The following is a 20611-nucleotide window of genomic DNA, read 5'->3' as shown; positions in this document are numbered from 1 at the left end:
CTTTTTTATCTTGACATTTTTTTTTCCGTAAAAAAACAGTTTCAATAAAGTTTTTAGATATGTTCGGCATACGTGATGGGTTTTTGAATTTGCTGTGAACATAATTTTATTGTGTATTTAATAATATCTAATAGCACTGTTAACATCAAATTTAAGTATTAAAAGTGTAAATTGCTTAAGTTTGTATTACAAATGTATTATTGACTGCAGCACGTCATTATATTCCCTCTGTGAACCTATGACACTCCTTAGTGTTTGTATAGCTTTTGCCTACAACACATAGTAACCGGTGTTATGATGACGTTTTTGAGGTTCCAATTGGAGATAAAAACGTCGTATATACCCCGGTAGTTTCCTGAATATATACTGACATCTATGTGCTGTTATCCAATCACAAACCTCGACACATTTGTAAACCGTAATATATAGGTATATTACCAGATAGACATACCTTTCAAATAATGATCATATAAGTGAGAGGTTTATCTAGCTTTAAAACAAGGTTTAATCCATCGTTTTCTACATGCGAAAATGCCTGTATCAAGTCAGAATATGACAGTTGTTGTCCATTTTTTAGATGTGTTTGAGCTTTTAATTTTGTCATTTGATTAGGGACTTTCCGTTTGAATTTTCATCGGAGTTCAATATTTTGTGATTTGACTTTTTTTTATATACCTAAGGTCTGTATTTCACTTGGAACTGTTTAAATGGCTGTGTGTATCTTTAGTCTTAATCTATATCAGATTCTATTTTTGACGGTTTTATCTAGATTTTGATTATGTATAACGATAGATTTTGCCAAATGTTGTTCTACTCTGACAGTGGCTGAACGGTTCGTTTTTGACAATTTATGAAGTAGAAAGCAGAAGCATTTTTCCAAAAGAAAACATTACACATGCTTTGTGTGAACTAGGAAGTCTTCAAAGATGTTACAAATCAAATGCTTGGAATCCGTTTTGAAAAACATTCAACACGTCGGTTTTTCTTGTTTTGCCGGAATGCTAAGTAAAATAAATATCCGTGCAAGTAATATAGTGCAGGGCTTCTGTTTGAAATTTGGGTGAAAAAGGCGTGATGTTATTTCTAAATGTCAGACAATACTAGCAGTCAAATCAAATGGCATGGACATTGATCTGATCAGAATAGACTTGTAACAAACTCGTGAAACATCAACATGAAAATTATCTGGATGACCATCTAAAATATCAGGCTCTGTATAGTTTTCTAAATTTTGATTTGTTACCAGATATGTAATAATGATTCCTTTGTATATCAACATCATCAGGCGAACTTCATCAATTACCCGTAGTCGGTGATACGCATCCGCCTTTCTTGTATTCCCAGCATTTTAAAGGATTCCTTTTATAGTAAGATAGGAATGTGTCTTTTATTTGTTTAAATCTGAAATGTGATTGAACATTTTGAGCATTAGTAAAATATTAATATAAAACATAATTCAGGTATAATACGTTTAAATAGATTGCGCTTAAATTTGACTTTTAAAGCCAGGAAAAGATTTCACTTAAGAAAAAAAAACATCAAAAAATATATTTTTATCAAACATTTATCAGTTGAAAACCTTTAAAGCATGTTTCTCTAAACCAATAATACACACACATATCAATCCTAACATATTTAATTGGCACAAAAAAAGTATATAATAGTATGATGTGGTGCTAAAGCAAACATTTTTTTTTACTTCGTATCGGAAATATGAACTGATCAATACAAAGTTACCGAATTTATCTTGTTTAGCTGTTCACATATCATGTGTTCGCATTTAGACTTGTTTCTTATCTGTCAATACAATATTTAACGTGTTTAAGGCAATCCGGTTTTTATCTGTAATAATCTGTGTCTAACATTGTGTCATAGTGGTCTTCATGCAAGACCCACTTCCTGAAAGGTGAGTTTATGCCTTAACTTTTGCTTGTCTTACAGGTTTCATTTGGTATTTAATAATAAATGTGCATCCAGCAGAAAATATGCATATTGAGGACGAAAATCGTAACAACTGTTGAAGATACCAAGCAAGCTATAACATATTAAAAATCACCATGGCTAAAAGAACAAGAAACAAACAATCTTAACATCGTCAAAGAAGGATTGTAAAATAAATTTGATGATGCCATGCACCCTTTCTGTTGCTGTCACATTTATAGATAAGCTATTACAAATTAAGTGAAAGAGATCAGTTCTAATACTTCGACACAATTGAAATTTGAGATTCCAAAATATCCCATATGTAGGTGCTGCTGAACTGCTGCTAAACGAATGAAGAATCAACCACATAAAGATAAAACCGGGGTTTTTTTTTATTATTATTTATCCCTTTTTGTTCCTTTAATTATATTGAAAAAGCACCTCTAATAAGAAAATTTAACTCTGTCATATCCACCGCATCCTGTGTGTCAAATGTATTCCGTTTAAAAAATGCCATTAAAAAATTAGCTGTGAATTGTGCAATCAGGGGACATTTATATATACATATATTTGTATATAAAGAGAGAGAGAAATAAACTAAAAAGTAAATTTTTCTCGTTTGATTTGTTTTACATTTGTAATTTCGGGGCCTTTAATAGCTGACAACGTGGTATGGTTTTTACCCACTGTGACATATATTTATTGATCTCAGTGTATTTGGCCTCTTATGGAGAGCGGTCTTATTGGCAATCATACCATGCTTTCTATTTTTGTTTTGTATAAAGACAATGCCATGTTTTCGAAAATTTTGTGGGTGAAATTAACATGTTGGGGTTAAGTATTGCAATTTGAATTACAGTTTGTGCGTTATACTTATCATAAATTACAACAACCTGAGACATGTCTGTGGGTCCACAGTTTATTTTTTATATTGATCATATTTCTAATGTTTAATCTCCTTCAAAGGACAAGTTTTCATGAACAATACATGAGGAACCCAAATATATTTTTTACCAAAAGAATGCATATCCAAATGGTTTATAATCTATGACAGATACTTTGAAAATACTGCACTTTTTTCCGACATCCATATATCAAGCCTTTCTAATAAAGAGATATCTTCGCGTAGGTGGACAGCCGCCTAACTTTTAACTAATTCATATGAAGATTTTATTTAACAAAGAGAAGAAAAAATATCTCGTTGGCGTTATACCCTACATCTACTTTGTTGATATATATACTGTTATTTCCTGTAGAGGATGATTTTGACTTTCACAACTTTAAGTCTGTTACTGTCTACCGGTTCCTGTAACACTTTAGACGACTCCAAACTACTTGGATTAGGGTATGATCTACTGCGGGCAAACCCAGAAGGTGGGCGTTTCTCTACGTCTGGCCTTGACCCTGGTATAAAACCAACTAGACGGATACTTCAAATTGACGATACAAACAGAAACTTCCTGATTCGAGTAGATAATGTTACCTTCTGCACAAATCACACAACATATGAATATTTCAGTGATGCTAAAACTAAGCAGGAGTATCTTCTCAGAGATTATATAACAAGCGGTAAGAAATTTGTAAACAGAAGTTAGTGCAAAGTAAGAACCAAACAATTAAAGGCCGACTTCGAGAAACCTTTTGCGGAAAATGTATTTCATGTGATGTGCAAGCAATATTACCACTATTACATAAAACTATTGACTGACGTCTTGCGAAATGTGTTCATAAAAATTATAAATGAACTATTATTGTTTCATAAATGAAAGATTAAACAATTCTTACCTGAACACTTCTTATTCAGAAGCACCAACGCCTGTTTGTATGTATATTATGAAGCTTGTATGTATATTATAAAGACTAAGTATGGACATAATTTTTAGGTGACGGTGACATGCTGATTCGTCCGTATGCATTTATGGCTGGATCAGGTAAATAGGTATATTATATATTTCGAAATTAATTTAACAATGTTGACAAGATTAACCCGTACTTGATGTTTGTTTGTGCAAAATAATTCATAACTGTTACAGTATGGGTTTGTCACGGCAATGAATCGAGTGGAATTTATAATTTCATTCCTACGAACTTCCGTGTGGTATGTTTGTTATACCACTTCCATATGATTGTTGGCTGTTTCCTAAGATTGTACGAAAAGAAAACTCGGTAGAAGTAAGTTTGTTTCTAATAATCGACATTACCGTATTGTTACTAAAGTGGAAAGAGAAAACAAAGAGCGATCGAAATTGACACGTGTGTTGAAACATACAACACAATGGTATGAAAGACAAACTACCACAAAAAAAAAAAAAAAAAAAAATAAGCGTAAACAGTACCAACCCCAAAACAAAATTAGTATTCAATCAGGTGCTTCTAAAAAATAATCAGATCCTGCTCAAAATGTGGCAACAGTTGTGTTGTTCATACAATCGATGAAAAGTGAACGATATACGACAAGTGTAACATAGCCTTGGTCTTCGGTGAAACAGATATTCCTTAACGGTAATCCAAACCGTGTTGATGTGTTTGAAGGAAAGCTTTCAACTTCTTCATCATTATCGCTTGGAGCACTTGATGCAATATCTGTTTTGATAGCAGTAATGCATCATCAAAAAGTAAAATAACTCCGAGGACGTTGGTAACCTGGACAAAGTCCAAGCCGGTTTGTTTTTCATATTATTCGTATTCATCCTGCATAAAGCGACAAGGAAATCAGGAGTGGAAACGCATAAACTCGTATAAACTCAGAAAAATATACTCCATATCCAAGCAATATTGGTTCACAGAAATGGAAATTTCACGATTAGAAAATCTTAATCAAATATAAGCATATTAAGTAAGATTTAAAGAAAAATTTGGCTGATAATTTGTTGGTCTCTAATATCTTGACGACCTCTAACTAAGAAGTTTTCGAATGGAGACAATATTTGATTATCACTTGGTTACGAATCGACATACTAGTAGTAACATTATATTCAAAACGATTAAGATTATGTTCTCGTCATTTTACCTTTTGTATTTTGAGCAATTTGATTCCTGTGCTGTTAACTTTCCAGCTCTCCATAGAGCTTCTATACCAAATGGAATAACTATTGATCAGATAACTATCTGTAACCAAGGAAGGAGTCGTTATGTCATGCCTCCAGTCTATCCATCTTTACACAAACTAAATGACGAGTTTATAGCAGCAGCTTGTAGCCTGCCAACGTCATACGATCCCACAGTTTATAGCAACTTTATAAAGGACTGGGGGACAGTAAGTGACGATAAGCAAACATTTCATTGCTTGTGACACATATACTGAAAAATTGTTTAACATACTTTAAGTTAGCTTCTAAAGTGCACCAACCTAACATACGGCGACATCATTTAAAGGCATATACTGTGCACTTCTGATTTGTCATGTCGTCAAAAAATTTGCTAAATCAAGATCAAACATGAATAGCAAAATTAATAGTAAGAACTTAAAATTATTTTGCAAGACAAAATCTTTAAAGAAGATAAGTTTGCCGACCCTATTAACTTGCGTCAGTAAAATTGCCTTGACATTGTTCCAAATCTAATATCAACCTCTTTTGATTTTAGCGGCGTGAATGTAATCAAGGAGGATTTCATTTCAACAGAAAATTTATTTTTGCCTATTCTTTAGTTTTCTATGTTGTGTCATGTGTGCTATTGTTTGTCTGTTTGTCTTTTTCATTTTTAGCCGTGGCGTTGTCAGTTTATTTTCGATTTATGAGTTTGACTGTCACTTCGGTATCTTTCGTTCCTCTTTTATAGTCATATGATAAAATATAATATCGGTATATCCTAAAGAAATATAACAGCTAACATATGCAGTTGATTAAATCAGAGACTAATAATATCCATGTGTTTTATGAGTTACTTGTGGTATATATATGTATATATGCCCGTATAATAGTTTTCGTCATTAATCATGCCAAACTAGAGATAAATCAAGAGTCTTATTCTGATAATACTACAGTTAACGTTGTAGCTAAATTTGTATGTCTTAAAAGCGCCACACTCAATATAAAAATAAGATGTTGAATGATTGTCAATGAGACAACTCTCCACAAGGGACCAACATGACACATCAATGTACATGTATAGGTCATAGTACGGCATACAACATTTCGCAAAGACCATAACGATAGTCAGTGCCCCGAAATGATAAATGTAAAACAATTCAAACAAGAAAACCAAAGTACATTTTATGTAAAAAATTAGACACGAAAAACAAATATCCTGCACAGCAACAAAAGATAAATACTTAATTGTGAGTTCCCGATTCCGGACAGGCACATACAGAACGTGACAATTGGCGCCCACCCTCCTCATAACCTAGAACTGTTTTAACATCACAATACCAGAACACATTACACAATACGGTTAACGAAAAACAACTATGACCAATAGCAATAAACATCAACAATTCAATAAAATGCTGCTGACTATAATATGGCGGGGTTAATCAAGTTTGAAGGCACCAACTCTCCGTCCATGAACCATGATGTAACATCATAACAAACTATAAAAATCAACTAATCGGATGAATACAAAAAAACACAGAGTGAACGTGACAGTACTTATGATACAATCACAAAACAAAAAGCCACCAAGTACCGATCTGAGAGTACTCGCAGTTACTGACATGTAGTTCAATAACAACTGATAAACATTCATTCATCTCAGACTAAAATATCAGCACACGATCAACATCAAATGAATGTCGTGTTAGTGACCCTAACAGTCAGAGAAAAACATTTGCAAAGTCAAGCTACAGTTATCGACAGATCGTAGTGCCATGCATGTGCACATGTATATAAGAATAGTATTTAGTTTGGTTTACAGAGTTTAATTGTCATCCTTTTAGAATAAGTTCATTCAAAGGTTTATAAATTAATGTACCTACTAGTAGATAGTTTTTAAATTTCCAGGCTTGGTAAACAACATCTCCGTAAAAATTTGATGTGCAATCCCGTTTAATAAGTATTATACAGGTACACTCGAACTTAAAACTAAATTTATTATCTATGGAAGAAAGTAGTAAAGGTTTTAAGTAATTAATGGTAACGAGTACCTGATTTTATAATTGACCGGTAAATTCGGTCAAACGGTAATTGCAATCCAGAACGTAACAACAGACTCAAGCATAAGCCTAATCCTGTAACAACCTTTAATTTTGTTTGACCAGTTGATGATTTCAATAAATCATGAAAAAAGAAAAAATAGTATAGCCTTGTCTGAGGGTAATAAACGAAGGATCTCTAATGGTAACATTTACCGAACCGTGAGTTATCAACATCGAAATTAAAATTTGCTTTTTGGAGTATAGTGTGTTAGCGGTAAATGTATATGTTTGTTGTTAAATATTATAGCACTCTATCGTTGAAGTTGAAACAGGGACAAAGACTGTTAGTCGGTATGAAATACCAGCAACTAAGGTTGTAGAGGAAATGTTCAAGGTAATATTTAATGTTTGTACAGTTTTACCATTTGACTATTCCTTTCATATGACACTATTGTCATCATATCTTATCATACATGTACCTTGTGATATGATTTTAAAAAAACATCGTTAATGCAATAATATCATAACTTACTTGTAATTGTAAGTGAATTATAAATGTATGGTGAGTTGTTCTACATAAGAAATAATCATATAAATTAAAATGAGGTATGTCATAAAAAAAAAAAAACAAGAACTTATAGTACTGTAAACAAAACTTAATTAAGAACTAATTCTATCCTGCCATGCTCTATGCTCATTTTAACATGGGTAGGCATTATATTTGTTAACATCTTAATACCGAGCGTTAGCGATTTATTTCGATTCTTATAGGAATATTTGAACTTTTTCACTCCGAAGCGGACCTATAGTAGACGCTCGGAATGTCGCCATTTTGATTTCATGAACCAAACACGTTATAGAAAATCAGCATTTTATCAATAAAAAAAGAACAGAAACATTTAAACTTACTTTTAGAATGTTTTTATTTAATTTCCTAGCGAGCAACACCAACAAAAATGTCCACTTTGATCTCTGGCGTTGTTCAAAATTCATCTGACGTTGCAATTCCAATTGTGACGTCAATAACGTGCAGCCCATGCTCTATTTGAATTAGAACATGGCTTTGTACCAAAAGCGTAAGAAGAACGTCATATTAGAATTTCGAGTTTAGCCCTTTCTATCGCATTTCACGGCGATTTAATTTCTCGAATCTTCAATTTACTTGTAGATACATTGTAATATTGTTAAATTATAGTTCGTTTCTATGCGTGTAACATTTTAGTGTTGTGTTTCTGATGTGTCGTAGTTCTCCCTAATATTTGATGTGTTCCCTCAGTTTTAGTTTATTATTTTTTCTCAATCGATTTATGAATTTCGTTCAGCGGTATACTACTGTTGCCTTTATTTAATAAAATAAATATCCAAATTGTATTGTATGTCCAAGTACAAAATGAGAGAGAGAAAAGAAAAACTCAAGTACAAACAACTTTAATGGATCAAATCTTGAACGATTTAACGATTACATGCACACATTTTGTTCTCAGAAATACACTGATCCACCAATATGGAAAGTCGTTATGGTGAAAGGCGATGGAAGTATGGCTTATGTTAACACTTCGCATTTAGCAGATTCTAATCTTCAACCATTAACAACTGGTGTCACACCGAAACAGTTCAATGTTGGTCGAATGGGTATACATGAACCATTAGAGTTTCATTTAGTGTCGATTGCACGATTTCTAGATGGTGACTTCTGGCCTAATGAAAACCAACAACATTGGGATAGCAGTTGTCAAAATTATAACATGCACAGAAATTTGTCAACGACAAAACAGAACCTGCTGAGGACTTTGAATGAATATCCTTCTTCCTATCACCTAACATCAATGCCATCGGGTAAATATAAGATTTTCAGTTGCTTTTCAGAGGTAATTTGTGCATTCTTGATTCGTTAAATGCCATATCAAAACAATCTAAAATCTTTTGAATATGCAGTACAAGTAGATATAGGAAGATGTGTTATGAGTGCCAATTAGACAACTCTTCATCCACATAACAATTTATAAAAGTAAATCATTATAGGTCAAGGTACGGCCTTCAACCATGGGCCTTGGCTCACACCGAACAGCAAGCTATAAAGGCCCCAAAAAATTAGTAATGTAAAACCATTCAAACGGGGCAAAAAAAAGGTTCATCTTACATCTCAGAAAGTTCGATAGGCTGTTTAGGTAGTGTGAAGGACATTTGAAGTTCATGTTCCAATAATAGAGTAACGGAAAAGCAATTTGGCACGTGAATTCAAAGAAAAAATATTGCTTAATTTTCACTTGCACTGTGCAATCAAGTTTGTTGAGATATTCACTTCATAATTGTGTTGAACACTAAACGTGCACTAGGACAGGGATCTTGCATAAAATGCATTTTGCAATGCGTTTGAATAAAAACAAAGCACGTAATAATTTCTTATGAAGTTATGAATACTAATTACATAAAACATTTCAAATATCAAATAAAACGTTATGTGCTGAAAATGTTTATTTATGAAAATCAAACTATGTATAAATTTTCCCAGAAACTACACACACATTAACCGTGCCTTTAATTTGGCCAACTGGAACATTTTCCCTGTATCAACCAGTATCAGGATGTCCAAATTCTCATATAATGTTTGAAACTGGATGGAGATATCACGACGACGAAGACACTACGCAAAACAATTCGTGGTCCTCAGGTCATCATTTAGCTGGTAAGCATTTTTAAAATAATACTATATTTTAGAAATTTTATTTGATTTCAAAAGGATGTTTATAGATAGTTCTTACATTTTGAATCTTGTTTGCCTTATAATTGCTTTTTTGGGGGCAAGAAATCCCTATATGTATTTTTCATTTTTGAAATCCAAATTTTAAATAGATTCATAATTAAGTATTGGAAATTCTTTTTATTTCTTCACTATTTATCTCTCCAATATTAATACATTGTTTGAAAACTCAAGACAAACAGGTGATGTATAATGACGAGGATTTTGACTTCGTCTACGTTGATGGAAAAATTTGAACAAACGTACCACACTCAAAAGCAAATTCAATAAGTGGTAGTCCATAAAAAAAAAACTACACCAATCGCTACCAATAAACAGAACAATAATTATTAGAAAAAACACACGGCATTTTCCTGATTTGGTAAAATCATTTGCCGCAGGAAATTGTGGGTTAATCGTGGTTAAATGTCTTCAAGGAGCAGAATATGAAATATTCATAACACTCACATTCATCAAGAAGGGTCAAATAAAAAACATGAAATTATTTCATAAATTTTCTCATTTCAACCATTTAGTGTTACGGTGTCAGTTCTGGAATCCATAAGTCGGTTTAAAAAAAACTTTTAAGATTGATCGTAAGTCATGAACAATTCAGTATACTTACGATCAATCTTAGTCGTAAGTTTTTTTTGGGGAAACTCCCACCAGTACTTTTTTTCCCTACAGATTGTTGTAAAATAACTATTGATTAATTGCCATAAGTGGCTACAATTCTCATGAAAAACACCATGTTTGGAACCTAAATAAAAAGATAGACATCATTTTGTCACCAACGCATGTTGAAATTGATGGATAAAGTTCTCTTTAATCATTCAGATAAAACAAGAGTCTTTCTCCGTTCACTGATTTTTAGAATTCGGAAAATCTGTAATAGTGCAACAGCTTAGTATCAAATTTGATAAATAAATCATGCAAATTTTGATACAAACATAGGATTTGGCACATATCTTCCTTAAGGTGTATTCAATCATATGAGGAGGGTTAGCCGACATATTTTATTTTTTCAAGGCGGCCATCTTGAATTTAAAATTGGCATCGTTTTGCTAAATATTTAAAATTTGAAAACAGATCAATACCTTTTTATTATGATATAGGTCATGAAAACTATTACAATTACAACAAGATGACATGAAAATATGTCCAAGAGAAAGTAATTGTAAAAATAAATCACCACTTCCAGTTAGGATTGTGAAAGTTCATACAATCGGGTTAAATGATAGTGGTAATGATATGCTATAAAAATGTCCGTTTGGTATATAATTAATTATCTAAGACAAGCAGTAAGGTAGATTAATTTATTATTCTATCATATTTTTCAATATATTTTGTTCTAACAGCTACAGGAACACAATGTTGTACATGTCAAACCAGGTTTGTCGGACTTGAATCCACATTTATGTAACTACTGGCAAGATGCTGCTGTGGCTGCTAATTGTGTCCAATTTAGAATCCACAACCCATTTGTGGGCTCATTAATCCACCCAAATCGCCAGGACTATGTATACGATGTTCATGTGTGACTGCTTCTTTCCATACATGACCACCTTGACATAAGGCTCGTTTGGTGTGCTCTAGCCATGCATCTCTTGCGGACGGAATTGTGTCATACTGTCTTTGTTTGCGTACAAACAATTCAGTAGATAATCAAGCCTTGATTCATTGATGTTAAATATTGTTGTGTGTCTGTCGTACATCACTACAAAACAAATGCCTCTTTCTATTTCATATCAGCTTCACTGACCAATGCATGTTTCTTACTCAATCATCCAAACACCTCGGTTACCTCATCAAATATTTTCCATGTGTGCCATGCCGACTTCTCCTCATTTCCACGAAAAGTGGAGACACTGTTTTATCTATTTAAAGCATGAAAAAATTGCATGACCTCTGATTAAAGGCCAACAGCATGAAACATTTTGTAAATCGGAAGCAATCTCACAGGTCTTTTCCTTTAATTTTCCAAATGCAACCGATAGTTTCTCTACGTGTTTTGTCTTGAAAAATGATGAACTGATAATCAGTGTCCACTTACACCTCTTTCAATTGATCTTTTGATATGAACAAATATCCTTGTGTCTGTTTCCTTGTGATTACAAGGGCTACTCATACTCATGAATAAATAGTCGGAGCATAGAATGACATTGTCGGGCAGAGAAAGTGGTTTTGGTTTTGTTTTAAGATATGCAAATTGATGAATATTCCGTATAAAATTCACATATAATAGATGATGGTCTTGGTGTATAGATTCTGCGTACTGACGTTGTTCATCATCATAACAACGTGTTACATTGTTCTATTATTTGTGTTTGTTCTATTATTAATATAACTAATACTTTTACTGTTTGGTATGTTTTTGATGATATTCATTTGACGTGGATCGGTTGTTATGCATCCCGTCAATGTGTTGTTTGTATTATCTTTGATTTTTCTGGTATACTTTGTACGTGTGACTTTGTGTGTGTCTTTGGTACATATGACGTGGCTCTGTACTATTAAACTTCCCGCAATTTTGTTACTGTTTTATTATAATGCCATTATGTTATTGTTCTATTATAATTTTGAAAATACTTCCAAGGACAAAACTATTTTATCCCTCTACTTGTTTGACGTTGACATTCTGATGTCAAACACAAGATTGTACACAAGAGTTGACCTAGCCATTCAGTTATAGGACTTCAATTATTTCAATCCTTTATGGGTTGATTTAAAACACAAAAATAAGTAAGCAATGAACGTGGTTTGTTAAATTTGATAAATGCTTTTTTTATGGTTCTTTGTTGAATAATTTTCGTTTTTGTCCTGATTGAGATTGTGACACGGTGATGACTTCTGCATCCCTATTTTGACAATTTTGTCTATTATGTCTGTTTTGTTCACGCATCGCTGTAAATATAATGGAATTTGATGCGACTGTAAAACTAGGTTCAATCCACCATTTTCTGCATTTGAAAATGCCTGTACGAAGTTAGGAATATGACAGTTGTTGTCAATTCGTTTGATGTGTTATTATTTTATTTGCTATTTGATTAGGGACTTTCCGTCTTGGATTTTCCTTGGAGTTCAGTATTTCTGTGATTTTGCTTTTTTCTACTATGCATAATGGATCCTTCTTTTTGAATGTCCATATAGATTTAGAAGCAATTACAGAAATGTCCAAATGCCTTGTTTAAAATGAATTGGGGAAGCATCAATATGGTGTAATAACGATGCTGCTAGAGTATCATACAGTTATTTCTAAAAGGCTAAAGGGAAGATTCCAGCTTCCCCATTGTGAATTTCCGTTTGTATGTATTAACATTCCAGCGGCTTTCGATGGATAAATATTCCAGCTGCTACGCTATTCCAAGTCCTGCATTTCCTATCAAGATTTCCTCGGTAGAGGATTGTTGCTCACAACGAAACGAAGAGTTCTAAGTGGTGAAGTTTAAGGACGTCATCACGAGTCGGTTGACCGTTATTAATCATTGTTTTTGAATATCCGTGATGTTAGCGGATATGTACATAATGTCCTTACTACGATCCCTTTATCTATTCCCGAAATGATCTACGAATTAAAATTATAACCTTGTTTGTACTAACACCACAGGTGCAACATTTTGGGCAATGTCTGCCTACACTTCAAGAGCAACGGCAATCATTTTTCTTGGTTTTTGTTTTTCCAAATCTTTAGTTTTCTATAGTGTTTTGTATACTATCGTTAGAATGTTGTGTGTTGTTGTTTTCTTTTGCAATGGCGTTGTTAGTTTTTTTTCGACTTTTGAATGTCTCTCTAGTATCCTTTGCCTCTTTTTAACAACTTCCTATTTTCGTCGAAACTATTTCTCCTATCCATAAGTTATGGTATACAGAATTTTTTTTTGTGTATATATTACATGGCAAAAATTCTTTGATTTCAATTTCATATATTGTATTTTTTATTTTATATATCCCATTCCTATTTAATAACATAGTTGTCACTTGTGTCATTTCACAAATATAACGACTCAATTTGTTAAATAACAAGTATCTAGATCTAGCATAGTTCATTTATTAATTGTTACTCTTTTCTTTTTAGGTGACACTCATAATAAGGTTGATTCAAAATTTTATTTCTGTACACAAGTATCAAGCATTGCTGGTGTTTACCATAGAAACTGGCCCGTGGGAAATTACTGTATTCTCAAGTATGGTACTTGCCCATCAGGTTAGTTACGTGTTTGTAAATTATTGTTGCCGTTTATTATTAGACTCCGTCGTTTATTTGTTTTGTAGTATACACATGCAGGTGTTCGAACTGAGGGAAAAGTACGGGACAACTCAAATTTGCAGACCTACATTGTTGGGCTAAATTTGAGACCAGGTTTATATGAATTATGTTGTTAGCCCTGTATAACTACTGGTTATCCGACGGAGAACGTTCGTCGCAAAGTTGCATAATAATTAAACGTAAACCCTATAATAGAATGAAAATTTGATAAGACGGCATGGTTAATCACATCATTATCATTTACGATAGCTGATCTGTAAGTGCATGAGAGCATTCCTTGTCGGGAATGTTTAACAGAGATAAGGTACAAAGGGACTAATAAATTGCAAAAGAAAACACCGTAACTAAAAACAGGAAAAAGAAGATGAAATGACAATAACAATAACACTTCACCCTACACAAGGGATTAAATAACACTAAACCAATTAAATTTAACTGACGTGCTACCGCAGTTTCGGTAAAACCTGCATCTTTTGTGACGCTTTCCATGATATAAAAATTCAAACAACGTTACAGGAATTTGACATTGAAAAGACTGGTAGTTAATCAGATGAACAAATCTTTAAATAAAAAAATAATTACCTTTTGGTTCTGTTTATCGTGAAGGTTTTAATGAAGGTAGCATTAACTGGGACGACGAAAACTCTGCAAATAAGAAAGGAGGAACTTTGCCAAGTGGAACATACGAGGCTTCTGATACTATCATTTATTATTGCTGCAGGTAGATTATCTAAATTTAAGATTCATGATAATATTGAGATGTGTAATGCGTAAATGCGTTTGATTTAGAACATGTTTAATACTATGGTAACAAAATAATAAATATAGCAAAAGAGTTCAACCCTTTACAAAAAAGATATCATCACGACATAATGGATTATATATATTTCATATATGACTCCTGGTATGTTCCAACTATCATTACAACAACTCCGTCGTCTTATCCTCAAATGTAATATCATCGAATTAGAAATCTAACCGGCTATGTGTTTGCTGATTACCTTACCAACATATGTGAGTTAAGTCCTCGTTTATATTTAAGTTTGTGCCACTCATTCTTTAATGTTCGTCGTTTTCTCGCTTTTTTGTAATGGAGTTATGTGTATGGAATTTGACCTATTTGTTGTTGCAAAACCTCTAATCACTGTAAGACCTTGATGCAGAAGTGTTTTTATTTAAATTGTCACTGCTTTACCTCAATAGTGGAAGATATTAGCAAGCAAAATCGAGGGAATTGTGCAAATGATGATACAAGCATGAAAATTACCACAAAGCATCATTATTATATACTTTGTAAGAAATAACTGCTGGCCATTAAAAAAAATATTTTTTTCAAGATGGCCACGGCCATTTTCTAAAATGGCTGTTTTCTTTAGTTTGAAAATACTGATTTTTCTGGAAAACTTTTCTTTGAACTTCTTTTAGTAAAAACCAATTACCAGGTGTGGTGGCTACCTTCCTTACATCACATATTTATTAAAAATGAATATTTGATATATCCAGTATTTGCGCATGCGCGAAAATGTAGCAAAATTCTTTCAAAAACATTTGAACTATTTACTATATAATTAGTGTTTTTGGATTTCTAATGATATTATGAATTGGTTTAATAACATTTTTCAAGGTTATGATACACATGTGTTTCACACTTTTGCGCATGTGCAAACTATTTATAGACATCAAGGGCGATTTTTATGCACTACCAGGCAATTCTCAGGTATTCGATGGTTAAGGCGAAAATGTGGTTAATCCCGGAGAAACATCAATTGTAACTGCAGATCAGCCACTTTTGGAAATGCCTAAGCAAATTCAGTGTACAATGGACAAAGGAAACAAAAGGAATAAATTTTCTCTATTCAAACGATTTGAACAATAGTCAACATTTAGAACATGATCTTGACCTTAATATACATCTGTTGAACCACAAATCAAAAAAAAACATCCGTGTCAGGCATTAATAGGTTTAACAGCAACACTCATTTAGTATATTTCTGATATATGGCCGAACATTTAATAAAAAATAGGGATGGCAACGAGTTCTTGACTACTCGGGTATTCGATCGAAAGGCCGAGTACTCTAGTACAATATTGGTACTTACTCGGATACTCGTTTGCCTTTTATAAATCTTGAAATATTTCTCCTCACATTTCCTATCATTTTAGTTCAGTTCTAATATCCCCTTCATAATACTATTTCAAATCCATTTACCTCGTAAAGGAGTTTACCGTGAGACTACTATTCATTATAGTAGTACCAGTAACGTCCGTTCTTCCGATGGGATGTTTTCATGTGCACTACATGTAACAAAGAAAAATAGAAAGTCAAACAGTCGTTCATCTGAATATGTTGACCAGATCATATTTCTTAACAAAAAGAAAATTGAAGTGTCCTGCGGTGAACCCTACGCAACTGATAAGATAAATCACAAAAATACTGAACTCCGAAAAAAATTCAAAACGGAAAGTCCCTAATCAAATGGCAATATCAAATGATAAAACAAATCAGACGAATGGACACCAACTGTCATCTTCCTGACCTGGTAAAAGACCGAAAAGAGAACGCTCTCCGTTACTGAATTAAAGTAACTAGTACGCTGTATTCGTAGATTTTTACTATTCGTACGCGTATTGTCAGCTTATAAATCATTCTGATTATAAAATGCTAAGTTTTCCCTGCTTTCAAATTTTTCCTGTTCGAACTCTTTCTGGTTTTCTTATTGTAACCGTATGTTGAGATTGAACAAATCAGTTGAGTGAGTGTTCGTGTGATATATTGCGTTGAAGGTTAATTTTCTGGTGAAATGACTCATCACGGTCAGGCTGGGAAACTGTAGAGGCAAATGATAACATTAAATCTTTACTGATTTAGTGTTTTAAATGTTCTCCTTCACAACAACAAAACATAGTGATGCGCCTGATAAAGGAGGGAGATACATAAAACACAAACATGCAAACCAAAACTACATGTGACATCTACTATTGGTATGGGTATCAAATTTGATTCTGAACTTGTTAATTATTAGATATACTTAATATGTGGAAAACAAAAAAGGCCTGGAAACATTCAATAAACACCATTGTCCTATATCATTTACTAGTATACATTAAGTCGAATTATTTGATTCGAACTTATAACGTCAAACCAATTGGGCCTCGTTATTTTAGTAGTATAGATATATATTTGATATGTATTCATTTAATATGATCCATATAACGAGGAAGTAGGTGAGAAATACCACCTAACAAAGATTTCAAATAAATTTTAAATTACATTAATCAAAATTACATTAATCAAAATTACATTAATCAAAATTACATTAATCAAAATTACATTAATCACATCAACACACATTTAACCAACCTAGCAGAATATATCCTGCTCAATGTATGCCATTATTGGTCGCACTTCAAAAACAGATTAGATTTGACCAACACAATTGTTAACGACCTTCAATTCCAGGTTTTCTAATACAAGAATCAACTGTTTGTGTCATACATGTGCATATATTTGTAATCAGTATTTTGCATAGTTTTGAATTTAAACAGTTACATTTGGTGAGCCATGCATGTGCATATGTATACAAACATAATGTTGAGCCTTCTTTTAATTTAATGATAACAAAATTACAATGTTGTATTGTCATTACTTTAAAATAAATTTATTTAACGATCGATAAAAAGTAAAATCACAAAAATTCTGAACTCCGAAGAAAATTCAAAATGGAAAGTCCCTAATCGAATGGCAAAATAAAAAATTCAAACACATCAAACGAATGGACAGCAACTGTCAAATGCATTTTCTTATGTAGAAAATGGTAGATTGTACCTTGTTTCATAGCTAGCTACATAACATATAGCAAAAAGTGGCATGAAATTGTCACATTCCCCCAAAATAATAATTGAGCCTAGCATTTCAATATCTTTTGGTGTTACCTTTTCTTCATCTATTTACATTACTCTATCAAATGAGTATATCAAATTTCGGTGTCCCTAGTCTCATCTTTTCGTAATTTTAAATACAATATTGCTGATGTCAGCCCACTATGTGGGCTATATTAATCCTCACCGATTCAAAGATGAATTATACATTATTGTAGCCTTCATATTTGAAAAATCCATTGTGGCAAAAATGCATATGGGCAGTATAGACCTGTAAAGTGCATTGAATCATGACGAAAAAAGGGGAGGGATAGACTGCATGATTTTTAGCTCATTGAATACAGATAATTTGTTGGAATAGATGTTATTCAAAAATTATTTACCCAATCTGCTATTCTAATTCTTTACATAATTTTATATTCAGTTGAGGAAGATTTTATTGACAACCGCTTTTTACGGGAGTACTAAATCAAATAACTTGAAATCAAATGAAACGATCATGTATTACTTGGAAATTTCACTTGACTTTCATTTACCTTTAGTTTTCAAAAGATACAAAATTAAAAATTAAGGTAAAAAATATAAGTTTTATTATATACTTTCAGAAGTGATGGTCATAATGCAAATAAAGTGTTTCTACCGTTGGACAAACCATTTTATCTTCTGAAGTTTACAGGTGACTGCCAACAGGTATATGGGATGACAGTTCAAGAGGAATTCTTTCAGTTTGATGACCAAAATACCAATAATCACGGCAGTTGTCATGGTGCCCATCCTTACGACACTGGATGCGACAAAGATCAAAATTTACATTTCTGCTACTATGAAGCTGATCACCAAAACTCTATTATATTTGGATAATACAAATGTAAAATAAGTTTTCAAGCGTTTGTTATATCACTACGACTAAATATTTTTAGCAGAACAAACACATTTTCGTTTTAGTCATATACTATATTTGACATTTGTTGAAACGTCATCTTTTTTATGTAATTGATCATGTTGCCTTTTTATCAATCGTAACATTAGTACGTTAAACTCTTTATGAATTTTATCATTTAAGACCGTAAACAACTCTTTGCTTTATAAATACGTTTTCGACTTTTCTTGTTGGTAAACATAATACGGAAAGTGTACACAGAAGTAGAGTTGATTTTACTACGTGGCATAGTTCCTCGTTATTTAAAAGTGCATCGATTTTTCTGTTCTCATGTAAAAAAAACTTATCAGTATGTATGATAATGATATCAGGGTTCAGGGTTCGTAAGCAATCTTTTTCAATGCTACATCTCATATTACTCATTGACATCTGTATGTTTGTACTTGGAATTTATTTCATTTTTGGTTTTGATCCTTCGACTGTATTTTTGCCTGGTCGTTTGGTCATTGACTGTTTGGAGAAATATATATTAAACGTTCTGATCCTCTCTTATATTATTAATGCGATAGCTCTAGAAAGACCAACTGATGAGTTCAAGTGAAGTGTTGCCAAATGTTAAAAATAGTTTTCGAATATCGTGTGTTGAGTTTCTACAGGGCATACACTATATGGAATTTTCCTGACAATGTGATATGTGTTATATGCAATTCTTACCACCTATATGTACATGTGAACGCACCGTTAATGCATGCTTTTCATATCCGTCTTCCCAGTAGTTAACCACATTTAAATTATATGAAATTGAATCATACAGATTTATGGATTTTTTTCCAACAAAAAAGTTAGCTATAAACAATTACATATAAGCATTAGAAATTATTCAATTGCCCATCTGCATGATTTAATGTATAATTAAACTTAAGTCTGGCACCAGTTACTGTATTTTATGTATCATTGTGTATATCTGCAGATGGGTATGAGTCAACGTTTATGATACAGTTGATATGTCTTTAAATGACCGACCTCTAGTGGTTATAACAAGACTTAAAGCCAATGTCGTTGTAATAAAACTAAGTTAAATATATTAAACTGGAATGAGGGATCATAAGATGACATCAAAAATAAGTTGATACTCAACGCACAAAACTTTGACTTAAACAGGTATCTTGATACATGTGATGAAATACTAAATAATCTTTGAATCTTGAATATAAGAATCAACGAGGAAATAAAAAATCCAAACCGTGTCTATAAGATTTTTTTTAGGATAGATTTACAAATAACACTTGATTGGAACATTTAAAAAAACCGCTTTCACCCCATTAACATAAGAATACTTATTGACATAATCCAAAGGATTGGTCCACGTTATCACGTGTACAGCTACACATAACAAAAACAGCCAAAAGCATACCGTTCTTAAAAAAAATTCCTTTTAGACAACATCTTCCTGCTATACCCCAAAACGCGGACAAATACATGTATTTTGTATTTAATATTCTCCGTTTTGATTTGGCCGGTGCAGGTCCCTGATATTAGTGATAACGTACTGGGGAAATCAGGGTTTAAAATGATTATTGATCTTGATGATGGGCTTGTATGTTCAAATGATTTTTCAACCAGTTGAATGATCTAGCGCGTACATGAATGCAGTATGTCTGAATTTTTATTTTTTTTAAAGCTGAGGGAAAATGTGAAGTATCCACAGCAATATATGGCTTGGACAGGTTTCGTTAGGAAACTAAGAGTTACCAGTAAACATATAGACAAATGTTTTGCCGGAATTGTATTCCAGATTATATTAATGCAACCTGTGGTATCTGTAAGTAATTTTGTTATGATGTGAAC

At 32.6% G+C, this 20611-nt stretch overlaps 1 protein-coding gene across 1 annotated transcript; it reads left to right on the top strand.

Annotated features, from left to right (window-relative positions):
* The first annotated feature begins 1839 nt into the window (after positions 1-1839).
* Positions 1840-18744, top strand: LOC139488918 (uncharacterized). Its single transcript, XM_071274886.1, has 10 exons — positions 1840-1906; positions 3180-3492; positions 3807-3854; positions 4980-5179; positions 7305-7391; positions 8482-8833; positions 9510-9683; positions 13813-13941; positions 14611-14725; positions 18489-18744. The coding sequence occupies exons 2-10, from the start codon at positions 3183-3185 to the stop codon at positions 18742-18744; spliced, it is 1671 nt and encodes a 556-aa protein (XP_071130987.1). The 5' UTR covers positions 1840-1906; positions 3180-3182.
* Positions 18745-20611: the final 1867 nt, after the last annotated feature.

Source organism: Mytilus edulis, chromosome 9 (genome assembly GCF_963676685.1).
Source record: "Mytilus edulis chromosome 9, xbMytEdul2.2, whole genome shotgun sequence".
Taxonomy (NCBI): Eukaryota; Metazoa; Mollusca; class Bivalvia; order Mytilida; family Mytilidae; genus Mytilus; species Mytilus edulis.
The sequence above is the reverse complement of the archived record's forward strand: the minus strand, read 5'-3'. Positions and strand labels throughout refer to the sequence as shown.